Source organism: Habropoda laboriosa, unplaced genomic scaffold (assembly GCF_001263275.1).
Source record: "Habropoda laboriosa isolate 0110345459 unplaced genomic scaffold, ASM126327v1 scaffold106, whole genome shotgun sequence".
Classification (NCBI taxonomy): Eukaryota; Metazoa; Arthropoda; class Insecta; order Hymenoptera; family Apidae; genus Habropoda; species Habropoda laboriosa.
Window position 1 is genome coordinate 407258 of NW_017100224.1, and position 13083 is coordinate 420340.

The window sequence follows — 13083 nt, forward strand, 5'->3', positions numbered from 1 at the left end:
AAGACGGTCAACGAAGCTTTTGTCTTCTACCTTTTTTCTGCTTCCGGTGTTAGCCATCTCTCTCTCTCTTTCTCTCTCTTTCGAGCTAACGCTGTGTGTGCGTCTTCGTTTCGCTAGAGAATTTAAGACGACGGCTAAGTGAACATCGATATCCTTCGAAGTGATGTTCCAACTGACTACGGCACTGAAAATGTCGAGTAATCGATAATAAGTTAATGGGCAGGTTTGCTCTGCTCGCTTGGTCGGTTGCTCACGAGCAAGGCATTCGATCGAGTCGATGACAACTTCCGGCGGTGTTAACGAGCGGTCGACACGCGATCGCGACTGCGATGCCAGAGTTGCGCGAGGATTGCTCTCCGTCGAATCACTACAGACACAGCCTTAACCACTTTACTCCTGAGAATATTAAAAAGCTCACAATTAGTAGTATGGAGGACTTGAATCTGTCTCTCCTGCATCTTCTTCTTCTCCTCTCTTCGATCAATCTTTTTCCCTTATTTTTTAGGTTAGGTCGATCGTGCGACGTTTCGGCTTCTGCTTCTTTTAAGAATGTTGTCGCTCCACATCACCGAAAGCGGTTAGTCGATAGCGGCATTGAATGCCGCTCGACAAGACGGTCAAGAAAGAAGATGAAAACGATGCAGGAAGAGGAGGACGTTCCGTTATCGTTCTCCTGCACATAACCGTACTTCCAACAGAGGGCGCGATTCCAGATCACCTCTCGTACCAAGGAAGGTCAGATCACCTACAACTATTCTTCTCCCATAATCGTTCTTCTCTGGTGTGTGTGTGTGTGTGTGAAACGATTGTATTACATTGTTGCAGATGAAATGACCGAGGTATCAATGAAAATTTCCATATCTCTGATTTTAGTAAAAATGATATTTATTAATCAGAGACGATCCACTGGTTTCGATACACTTTGACCATCGTAAAACAAGATTACTTAAGCCTTTGTTAACATCTTATGTTGTTACGGGTCAGAATTGTGAAACAGATTCTAGTGAAAATGTGAGAGAAACAGTTACAGTAGTAACAAAGATTCATTTTAATTCTAACTTTAGTTTTAATTCATATGATTAAGGATTATCAAATGTTTTTGTTATGTGATACAATATTAAAACTGTGAATAGCTAACGCTTAAATATGTGCATAGTCAGGTAAAACAATTGTAAGTGAAGAGGTTAAAAGAAAATTTTTAATTTCTTAAAAATGTATTTTTTTATTTTAGTTTCGTTATTAAATTTTAACTATAAGAAGTGGCCAGTGAAATTTGATCTTAATTCGTGATACTCACTGTTCTACACAATCTACCATTTAATAGTGAAACAATTGGGGAACCACCGATCGTGTTGCTCTTGGTTAACTTCAACCTTTAAATTGTTGTATAATAAGTGTCATCTGGTAGCAGATTTGAGAACAAAATTCTGAGAACCTTATACACGTGTGAAATTTGCCATTTCATGTGCAACAACCTAATAACTAAAAATTCCTAAACATTCTACATTTTCACTGAAAAATAACGAAACCCATTACATTTTTTTCGCCTCTGTTGTATCTAAATATCTCGTACATTTTTTTCCTGGGCCTGCATTACATCATAAAATAAGATCGTTTTATTGTACAATTGTAGAAGATGTACGAGGAAAGGAGTAAACAGTAAAAGGGGTGAAGAGGATCAAGTTATTTTTCCGGCGATGGTAAAGGCACGGCAATCGAGAGGCTCGAATGCCTTAATGCCTTAATGCCTCGATACCAGTACGTAACGGCTCCTTGTGACTTCTTTGGCTTCCGAGACAAACGAGGGTCGCCGAAGACCCGGAAGTTCGTTCGACTCGGCGCATTAACTCCTCGTCTGCCATCGTATTACATACCTTTTAGGCTCTCAGAAATTCATCAGTCTCTAGTATCTGAAACTGTGCGAAAGAATGATAACATTTGAATAATAGACTCACGTTACAAAACATAAATCTTACACTTTTCGTTATAAACCAAAAAAAAAGAAAGAAAAAAAGAAATCTTTTTAACTCGTATCAGTGATACACTTAGAAGAAACACTGAAAAATTGTGAAAGCGATAAATTTGCAAAAGAAAGTTGTTCTAAATGCCGTTGATCGGTACGGAAGTTTACAATCGGTATGAAGTAAACTAAAAGATAAGATTTAAATTTATTCGAAATTGAATCACTGACATAATGTCTCATGCTTCTGAGTCATCTTTCTTCGAAACAGGGAAAAAGTAGTACTTCCTGTACATGGAATAGATGGTTCGAGATTCCGATAAGTTTCCTATTAATTCCTTCCCACCTGACTTCTCTCCTCGTTTCGAAACGAGTAATTAAAGATACGTATACTGTTGCTTTAGTTCTTAATCGATGCCTACCTATACGATAAAAATATTCTTCTATCGTATTCGTCTGAACGAAGAAAACTTGGATACCTTCAGTCGGACGCAAATCACGTGACATCTACTTGGAGCTGGCAACAACTTGCAATTGTTACCTCTTAACCACCAAATACCTTAAACGGAGGCAGATTCAACTCTACGAATAAAACAAATTCGTTGTACAAATATAAACGGTGGGTAGTGCACAGCTCGTATGACAAAGTAATCGGAGAAGCTGTAGGTACAAACAAGACGGATCTAAAGTACCTGTTACATCGGAAGCCGGTTGAAGGCGCCGTTCGAGACACGCCAGTGTGGGAAGCTGCGTCGGCGTTAGCTGCCTTGCGCTTCGTCACGCTGCGTTACTGTGCACCGTTGTGCCTCGCATTACGTCGACAATTGATCCTAACGCGCTAGACGCCGAGCCAATTAAGAGACCTCTTGTCCGATTACGTCATCTACCAGCGATACCCACCGTCCTCGCGCTTTCTACTCTGATCTGAGCAATATTTCCTTCTCGACTCGCGTCGAAACTCACTCACAGACTCCAATTATAATTGCGAAAAAAGCCCCAACGCGTTGTCTTAACGTTCGCCTTCGAATCTATTTAATTATGGGCTTTACACGAAGTAGTATTGTTTTTTTTCTTCTTCTTTTTCTTTCTCCTTTTTTTCTAATGTACAGCTTCTAGAAAGAAACGTTGATTCTCTCTCTCGATGCTACATACGAAGAAAAATAAAGAAAGGGAGACATTCCATCGATGTTCCTTCCAGGTAGCCGTGACCTCCTCCTTCTTCTTCTTTCTCATCGTCTGTACCCAGACTCCGTTATTTTCGCTGTTGACTTCGTCGACACGACGAAGCGAGTTATTGTGATAAGACTGCCTTTTTGATTCATCCTATACTTCCCTCTCCTTCACAAGGAAAACGATCAACAGAATATTGAGCGGCTGACTGAAAAATATGTATATATATTCTTGATAAATAAAATTTGCGATAAACGGGGCTTAGTGTACACGGATCTATTATGCAACAACGCCGTTATTATGCGTTATCGTAATATCGTTTTTGTTCAAATTCTCTACACAGTACTTTTCTCCACAAAGAATGCAAACCGTGAATGTATGCGAACACTCTATCATTTGAATGGTACTACGTATGCGTATTAAACATTGTTCTCGGAGAAAAAGAAACATGAAAAGGCGAGGGAGAAAAGAAGGAAAGGAAGGAAGGGAAAAAGAAGAAACACATAGCTGTAGACGAGAAGAAATAAGGCGAGTCAAGGGAATTCCAGCGAGTTCCTTCCTGGTAGCAGCAAGCTTCCCCTCAGCCTCGGTTTCTTCCTGTAAGAAGGCCTTCAGAAGGGGAAGGGGAGCTGGCCTCGTGGGCGACTCTCTCGTTCCTAAACTGCATTCCAACCTGCGTTGCCACGTCTCGTCGTAAGCACGCGGATACACGCATAAACGAATGGACACGCATAGCCGAAGGTGCATGCAGACACGTGCACCGACCAACATCTTTCGGGTGGGGACGCATCGGGAGAGTCAACTCCTCGTAAATATTCTGATAAACACCTCCTCTCACCAGTCCTTCCCGCCCCCTCTCCCCCCTCCAGTACCTTCTTTCCTCATTATTTTCTTTCCTTCCGTTATTCACGAATCTTCATTCCTCTACTTTTCCTTCCTCCTCTTCTTTTACAAGCATAAATTTACGTTACTCTAACCGCTTTAGTCGAAGATCGAGAAAATCGGGACGTTAACGTCATCGTCAAGTTTTAATCCTTTGTTTTGCAACTCTGTTGTCCTACAATTTTTCGCCATCACATGCAGCTTGTCTTATCTGAAATGTGCAGTATGCAGAACATATATAAGACTCCAATTAATTACCATCTTATAATAATTATAATTAATTATTAAGTAATTAAGAATGAAAATATTTCAGATAAAGGTGTGTAATTATAAAGTGCATGTAACAAAATTCACATTATTTGCATGTAATTTCATCAGAACTTCAGTACTTGGTAAATACGGAACGAAACGTTGGATTAAAGAAAATCAATCTGGAATAGAAAAGTATTTAATCTAATGAAGAGCACTTAATTATTAAAAGAAGCAAGACCTGTTGGAAGAAAATGTTGGTTGTTTATAAAAAATGTGTGGCTTATTATCTTCTTTACTTTTTCCTAGAATCAGAAACAAATTGTAATAAAATTTAAAGCGCGCTATAAAATGGTTACATCTTATTAGATAAAATATTCGTTTATACCATACTCAAGGAATAATCTCTTTAATATCTCAGACATAAAAATTCAGATGCGATCTATGCACGTACTGTGTATCAATTATGTTTTAGTTCATAAAATCATTTTAACAAACTACTTATTTTCTGTTTAGTATCTTTAAATCTATCACAAACAGGTATCTTATTGCATTATCAACGGTTAAAGCTTAGCAGAATTATTTTTATAACGCATACTCTTACACATGCGTATTCTTAGTAAATTGAATTATACTTCACGACTAGAATTCTATTCGTACGAAGCAAGATTTTAAATTTAAAGATTAACAGAGTCACTATTTATATTTAACGATTTATATTTGATATCTGAACTACCTAACAGAAGCACGGATGTTAAGTTGGTTAACTGGATCGAGGGATTGGTTTGTCCCGAAGCTTTTGAATCGTAAACCCCTGTCAATAGGAAATTAAATTCCGTAGCCTATAAGAAGCGTAGAGCAAAAATCATTTGCGCGTTACACAATTTTCGGTAAGCATTATGAAGGAAACGTATACACTTTACATTCGATCGAATGGCTTTTATTTTTAAATATATATGTATATGGTTCTCATTGCACATGAAGTTGCGTCTTTCGCTATGTATACTGAAGAGTTGAGAAGTCGATATAAAGTGGTCGAAGCAATTACTTCTTCTTACAAGTAAAAAGCCTTCATGACTCTGGGGAACTTTTTACACCTTCATTTTGAGTAGTAAGCGCGTTCGTCGTTCCCTGTATAAGGTGGTCTATCGGGATACTAGCTTCCGGTCAGCTCGAGGTTTTTCTCATATCCTTCGAATAGCCTCTCGTGATACTCACGGCCAGTGGCAGGTACCTATATTCGAGACCTCCGTGTGCGCTCGAGCATGTAATGACCACCGTCTCATCCCAAGACAGGAAGAGGAACAGGTTTTTCATTTTTCACTGGCTTATCGTCCCACCTTAACCTCGAGCTCGTCGATTCTCCGGATGTCAGAAGTCGGATAAAAAAAATCAAGAAAGAGAGAACAAGATACAATTCAAGGAATGAACTAAAAAAATACCGAGAGAAAAACAGAGTTGTCTGCCAACCAGTCTTGCGATAAACTTAAGATAGACGATTAAAAAGTTTGCCCGATCATAGGGGCTACGGTATCTAGGATGAACGCAGAACATAATACACACGCTAGATCAATTTCCTTCTCCCGAGTACGCTACAAATGACAGAGAGAAACAAAATGTCAAGAATAGAAAAAGATAGAGAGTAGAAAATCGTAGATGCTGATGCACAGATGCTGAGAAGATGCAGATATGTACCAGGTACAGGATGTCCTGACACACCTGAGAAATCTCACGATCGATCCTGTTTTAGGAAAAGACGAATTATCAACACTGCTTCGTCTTCGACGCAGGTGTTCCTATTGAATTCACTGCAGCACTTTGAATCTTATCCTGCAGGATTTGCCTCTGTCCTCGTCGCTTTTCCATTCAATTCAGTTTTCCCGTTTTTGATTTGTTACCAATTTTCAGACTGTATGAAACAAGTTTGTATATGATATGTTTATCTTACAATTAGACTCTTATCATCGATGCGAACAAGTTGAAAATTGATAAAAACAAGAGGAAAGATACAAGAAACTTACAAGATTTGGAATACAATTATGCAAAAGAGAAAACGTCGCATTTTCTCATTAAGAAGAGACAGATTTGAAAGACTGGTGAAAAGATATAGGGTTCCAACAAGCATCGCCTATAATAACAGAAGCATATGTTTCTTCTTGGTTCATTTTCCTCTTTTGTTTCCTTTTTCCATCAGACTGTGTTCAGTTGTTTCGTCTTTTCGATAAATTATTGCAGCTGGTTTTTTGCTAGTTAGCGCTGCCAGGTCTTGTTGCATTAATCGTAGCTGCGAAAAAGAGGAAAAGTTACGCGAACTCATATAGATCGAGAAAATTCAACCAGTGGAAATAAATATAGGAATACAAGGGATTACAAACAAAACTTGTGGATGCGTGTCGTGTATTTATGCATTGTGATACGCATATATACGTAGGAATGTTTATGCAGGCACAGCCCTTCTTCACGGCCGTCGTTCGTCGTCGTCGGTCATCGAACTCGCGACAAATTCAAAATAAACGGTCAAGACGCACCGAAGTACACGTTTACGGCTACCGTCAACTATCTCCTTTTTCGTAAAACTTGATAGATTTGCCCCGTGTTGTTATGGTTACCGCTTTTCTACTGGCCAATGAAAACGTATCGAATAGATCCAGAAATACTAACATCGTTTCGCGAAGAGGCAACTATCAAGAAGTAGTATTTTCACTGTTTCCACAAACGTATGTATGTGACTCGTGATGAATTCAGTTCCTCTTGAACCTGTTTAAAGGGACAGGAGACCTTACTAACTGAATTGTATAAATGTTGACGAAAGCATATCAATAGATAAATAGATAAAGAAATGTTCGTAAGCTTTTCTCTTATTCTATATGTTTAATTAACAATTAATAAATTTCGTTTGAATCTTGAAAACTTGATAAAAGGGCTTTTATTTAATGATTGTCATTGAAGACTGTCTGGTGATTGTCATTGCGAGTCTTAATTTCTTCGACGTTCTAGAAAAACAATCGACATCATATAAGGTATGAAATCGGTAAATAATTCGACAAATTCGATTAAAATCAACGCTATTTTCGTTAGGTCTTTTATATGGACGAATTGCTCCTAAACGATTCCAATAATGTCGTTAGAAGAAAAAATCCCGAAATCTAAATTCCTTTCATCGGTGATTGCAGCATAGAAACACGATTCACCAGGTTCTTTCAATCAAGAGATGAGCCAGAAGTTTTATCTTTGACGCTTCTGTTCTTTACAAAATCAGAAAATCCGTATCTTTGCAATGGAACCAAGGCATGTCTCACGCATCTATGAATGAAAGCCCATTTGCATACGGTTTCGTATGGAAATTAGGTTGAAGGGTGCGCAAAACCTGTTCCAAATGCCCTGTTAGAACCAATCCTTAACATCAAAAGTGATCTATACTTGGTAACTTTGCAAAAAAAAGCAAAATTATATACCATTTAATTTCAAAAAATTATTTACCTACTACCTTAATTATGTGACTATGCGTTACGAATATCAAAACAAAAATCCGAAACGTACGTAACGTACAAATAGTCCAATAAGGAAATTATTTTCTGATATTACGTTTATTCTTAATGAAGCTTCCAACTTTTACTTAATTATTAATTGCGTCTAAACACAACTCCATTAGCGCTGAAGAATGTAACATTTTCCAGGTTTTTCTTCCCAGCTGATAAGTAACGGTAGTAATAAGGACGTACATATATACGTAGAAAGACGTTTGAAAAAACCTTCTTACGGGGCTTCGAAAACGTCTTACGAAGTTACCCACGATTTTCCCACGACTACTCCCACGACCCACACAGATTCTTTTCGAGGTCCTTCTTTACCTTTTCGCCCCTCACCTTGCTCTCACCGGCTCTCTTTCTTGCGCATACGAATTATATTGACCGAGTCTTCTCGGGATGAGAAGAGCTCACTCGGTCATGTAACGGGATGCAAGGAAAACGCACTCGAATTCCCTCCCTTTGATTTGGTTGTGGCACAATGACGGCTTTCGTCCGAACAATGACCATGCGAGAGTAAGAGCCCATGCTTTTCGAAGGTATTCGCTCGATCGGAGAGAAGTTCAGGAAATCAAGACTGCAAAGGACGAGCTACCTGCCGGTCTTTTTGCCCAGGTGGAGAGATGAAGAGAAAAAGGACGGATCTGTAAAAGAAGTCATGAACGGTCAGGGAATGAAGAGGGGAACGATTCGAAACATAAAAATGGAGGCACGAAAACGAAACGTGCCGGGATTGAGCACCTACGTCAATATACCGGTTACGTGCGCACGATCATCGTCCCCCTGCTTGTTCATGGACGAAAACTTTCTCACGAAAAAGAAGAGCCGTGTGGTGGTCGACGTTGTCGAACAGAAACGAAAAACGATCCTTCCACTCTTGAGCCACGCTCTTTTTTTCTCTTCTCCTATTTCCTCGAGAAGTCAGAAAAGAAGACGCAGTCCATGAAGAAACAGAACACGGATGCACGCAGTCGAGAGGGAGAAATAGAAAGAGAGGGAGGAGAGAGAGAGAGAGAAAGAGAGAGAGGGAGGAGAGAGAGAGAGAGAGAGCACAGAAAATGAAATTACCCAAGCTGCGAGAGTGGTGTCGTCCTATTAGTATTTACGTAGAAAATGTCAGACCGATAAGCGATTCACAGGATTCGCGGTTATACCGCACCTTCGACTACCGCTTAGGTCACTTATGTTACTTACGTTACTTACATAATAAGCGATGAACTCTCGGAGAACTCTTCTCTTCGCCCTTCCCGTCCTGGTCAGGTCCCTCCCTTTTTCTCTGGCGTTCGTCTCGTTTTCTCGTAAAGGCGGCGGTGGCGACGACACACGAGCGTATTGCGATAGAGACGCGATGGAGACTTTAGCATCGGGAGTATAAAGAGAAAACGGTCTGGAGTGGAAGGGAGTAGAGAACGGAGTTCGACATTACGCCAGAGAATTTCTTTTGGCGATTCTCTTCGTTTCGATAGCTGTTGGTACCATCTTCCTCTCATCCACTTATTACGATACCTTTTGCGCAACTTGATTCAGTTAACTTGCTCGACGCACATAACCTATTCTGCAACTACCGCGATTTAATTGATTTGTTCGATCTACGCATATATCGAAAAATATATCTCATGTAGTCTATCGTGTCGCGAAATATTTGAATTAGAATGTGTAAAATATTCTTTAATAAAAAGGGAAGCATACAATCAGAACAAAAAAGAAAAATACTTACGATTTAATATCTAATCCTTTCTCTTTTTCCTTCGAGTCCTAGAAGATAGTGAAAGACACGAGTGAACCTTTAAGCGGCCGATCCTCTTCGTAGATTATTTCATAAGCATTCCCAATACGGAAAAGTTCATCCGCTTTTACCGAGTATGAGCTCGAGGTGTTGCGCAAGCTATTCGAAGCCGAGGATTGCTCGCTCACTTACTCGTTTGTACGCTCACTTGCTTCTTTGCTTACTTACATACATCCGTGTTCGGATTCTTCGATATAAATGCGCCTGTGAATATGTAAATACTTTCAAAAACTAAACTCTCTTTGAATCTCTCCGAAATTCAGAAGTATTCAAACCATTGACCACTGTAATTGTAAATGCCGGATGCGTGCTGCCCTCTCTCGTGTTTTGACTCATTTAACATTAGTACGAGAAACTGTTCCGAAAATTTGGTAAATCATTCAACTGAAGAACTAATTTTATATAGATATTTGAAAATAATTATTTAAAAAGAATCTTTGATGATTATAAACATTATTTCTGTGCAAACTAATAATATTTTGTATTGATTTATCTTTTATATTTAGAATAAGCATGTAAAAGAGTATGTTATGTATACGGAAGTATATACTATTTATTTATTTGCCTAATTTTTAAGGATATTGTATATTATTTACGTTTCTGAAGTAATTCTATAATTACAATCCTGATATTCGTTATTTTTGTAATATAACGGTGTACTATTATCCTAAATTCCTTTTATTAAACGAGAGCTGATCAAATTAAAAGAAAATAGAAACGAATTCAATTCTATGTTACCAAACTTATGATCATGAGAGTATATTTGAATACTAATTTACCATACAATTGTATCATAATTTCTCCCTTAGTTCTTTAGTTCGGAGCCTTAGTTCTCAATTCATATCCTCTTTAAGAAAAAGTATATTTACTTTTTATCAATAAACCGTGATCAGTGGTTAGGTTAGGTTTTTATAAATGATAACTTTAGTTTATTGTATATTGCGAGTTTTTCACAAATGTTTATTCTGGTGAGAAGAAAGAAAAAAGTGAAAAAGAAGAAAAAACAGAAATTTTCTTTGCTTTCGCAGGTATGTGTCCGTTATGTAAGTTCGTGTCGATTAGCATTCGGTGACCGAATCCAATGTAAAATTTAAAAAACCGACGAGGATATCGGGTCGTAACTCGTTGGTAATCTTTGGCAGAGTCTCCGTACGGGCGATTGCTAATCGCGTGCCTCCTAAGAAATTCAAGCGGATCTACCTCGATCACGTAGGGGCGATTTCAAAAACGGGACACGTTGTCGCGAGCATACTCACGCCCATGCGCGCACCTACGTGATCGGGTTTTGTTTTCCGCGGCCTCGTGTACGCGGAAGAATTATTCCCAAAGGGCTTACCGCTTCGCGTTATCCCGGAAAAGGTGTGCGTACACACCGGCCGTTAGCATTCCTTTACAACTGAGACGTCCGATCCACAAAACACGATAACGAAAAGATATGTATGTTCGATTTCAATACTATCGCGGTTTTAGCAAAATTCGGAAGAACCGGTTTCGCGTTACGTTTTCCAGTCATAGTTACGTCAGATGTTACTCAATGCGAAAGAACTTCTCGATTGCACCAGCTGCAGAAGCGGAGGAGTTGTGTCATCCTCGTTCATCTTCTCTTCCTTTCTTTCACTCTAGCGCGTTATTTCTTCGGTTAATAGCTCAGAAGCCCGATTCAGCAACCTTTAAAATCGTGAACAATAATAATAAGTGTACCTAATAATAGACACGATGAAAGAACAATTTTTGTTCACGAAGCGATAGAAAAAATTTGTTTCGTGTTCTTTTGCGAACGTTTCGTTTAAATACGCATGTACACGACTTCGTTCGATTGCACGGGGCACGCTTTCCACGTGACATAATATTATTTAACCCAGAATAATACCGTGTACGGTGGTTGCGTAACGATAGAATTCGCATGCCGGTAATTCGCGACACGGCTACAAACGCGAGGCTGGTTCTTTCATTATATAAACCGACGGGTTGCACGCGGTTCGCTCCAGCAACTACTGTCGCGATCACGGCAGCGCCTCCAGGACAGAAAGTTTCCTTCGTGGAACCGGTGAAGTTTTCGAATGGCTTCCTCCGAATCGAGCACTGTTACGCGACCAAAGAACTTCTCGAAACAATTGAGACAATGCTATGCAGAATACGATGTTAACTCTTCTATGTAGCATTGGTATTCCAGAAAGCGCACACGCCTCTCGTCGAGGAGCAACAAGGAAAGTTGGAGAACGTCGTGTTGTTGCATCGCTAACGCGGCTCTTTACTCGTGATTCTTCCTTCGTGAATCCTCGTGATTCCTTGTAACTCGTGATTCGCGATTCGGCTCTAAAGGTCGATGTAAAACGCGAGATGCGCTCACTTACGTAATCCCACTCTTCTCCTTTGCTCCGTTTATCCTTTCCTTACAGCTACACTAGCCACCTCTGGCCACAAAATTATTCTACATCAGTTACTTTTTACCGCGTCGCGTTACTCTGTAGGTATTACAGTGTATCCTGAGATAAAAACAACGATAATTTACGAACGGGTACCGAAACAAAAATTAACAGTTGAAGTTGATCTGTTTATTTAAAAAATTAATTACTTCGATGATTTCATGTAAAATAAAACTCTTTCGGAAATCACTATTCTTCCACGTTATACATTCCGATGTCCCTTTCGTATTTTGAAAAATATATTCTGGAAACAGATTCGATTTGGTAATGACTAGTAATATACTCGCTGCATAATTTTCGATTTGCAGCATCTATCGCGCTGATGCAACACGCAGGGACGAGTTTGCGAGAGGCTCTTATAACCGCTCCTGCAATTATGTTGACGCAACATCCAGAGACAGTAGGATTCGCTTTCTCTCATCTTTCTAACGCTCGTCGCATCCTTTGATAATCGTTGTAATATCCGTCATTATACGATTTTTCACTCTTTTACTTTGCACTTCTATAACATTAAAGTAAAACCGATTTTCCAGACATGTCAGAAAATGGATTAAAAATCCTGCTTACTAGATTCTACCTATTATCTTAGGTAGACTTACTTAGCAGAAATAATGAATGATGAAAAAAATATTGATCTGTGTTACTTAAAGGGAAATAGTAATATAATTAAAGTTGACATATAGTGTTATACATATAGACTATACATCAAACTCAATTAGCTGGTCTGAATGAAGTCAGACGTTATTTCTATGAGTGTGCAAATAACAACTATACTATCGGGTATTACTCACATGTAGCTGCGATAATTTATTATTTATCGCATGCTTGATATCTTGCACCAATTGCAATATCCGGGTATTTCACCTAGTCAAACTTTGGATACTGAACAGGTAGGTAACTGCAGTAATCGATGATCAATGGACTAAAAGTACCATATAGGACTTTTTCTGCACATCACACTTATCAAAGGTAAGTTGTATTGAAATTAAATTCATTGACTAATTTAGCGAATACGAAAATATTTAGAATTGCATATAATACTCATTCAATGAACCAAATATATAGATTACATAGACAAGACAC

At 38.9% G+C, this 13083-nt stretch overlaps 1 protein-coding gene across 1 annotated transcript; it reads left to right on the forward strand.

Moving 5' to 3' along the window:
* Nucleotides 1–277: 277 nt before the first annotated feature.
* LOC108571069 lies at nt 278–768 on the forward strand. The gene is given in 3 exon segments (XM_017933038.1): nt 278–337; nt 549–670; nt 672–768. Coding segments are annotated over 3 exon segments (279 nt in total).
* The last annotated feature ends 12315 nt before the right edge of the window (nt 769–13083 follow it).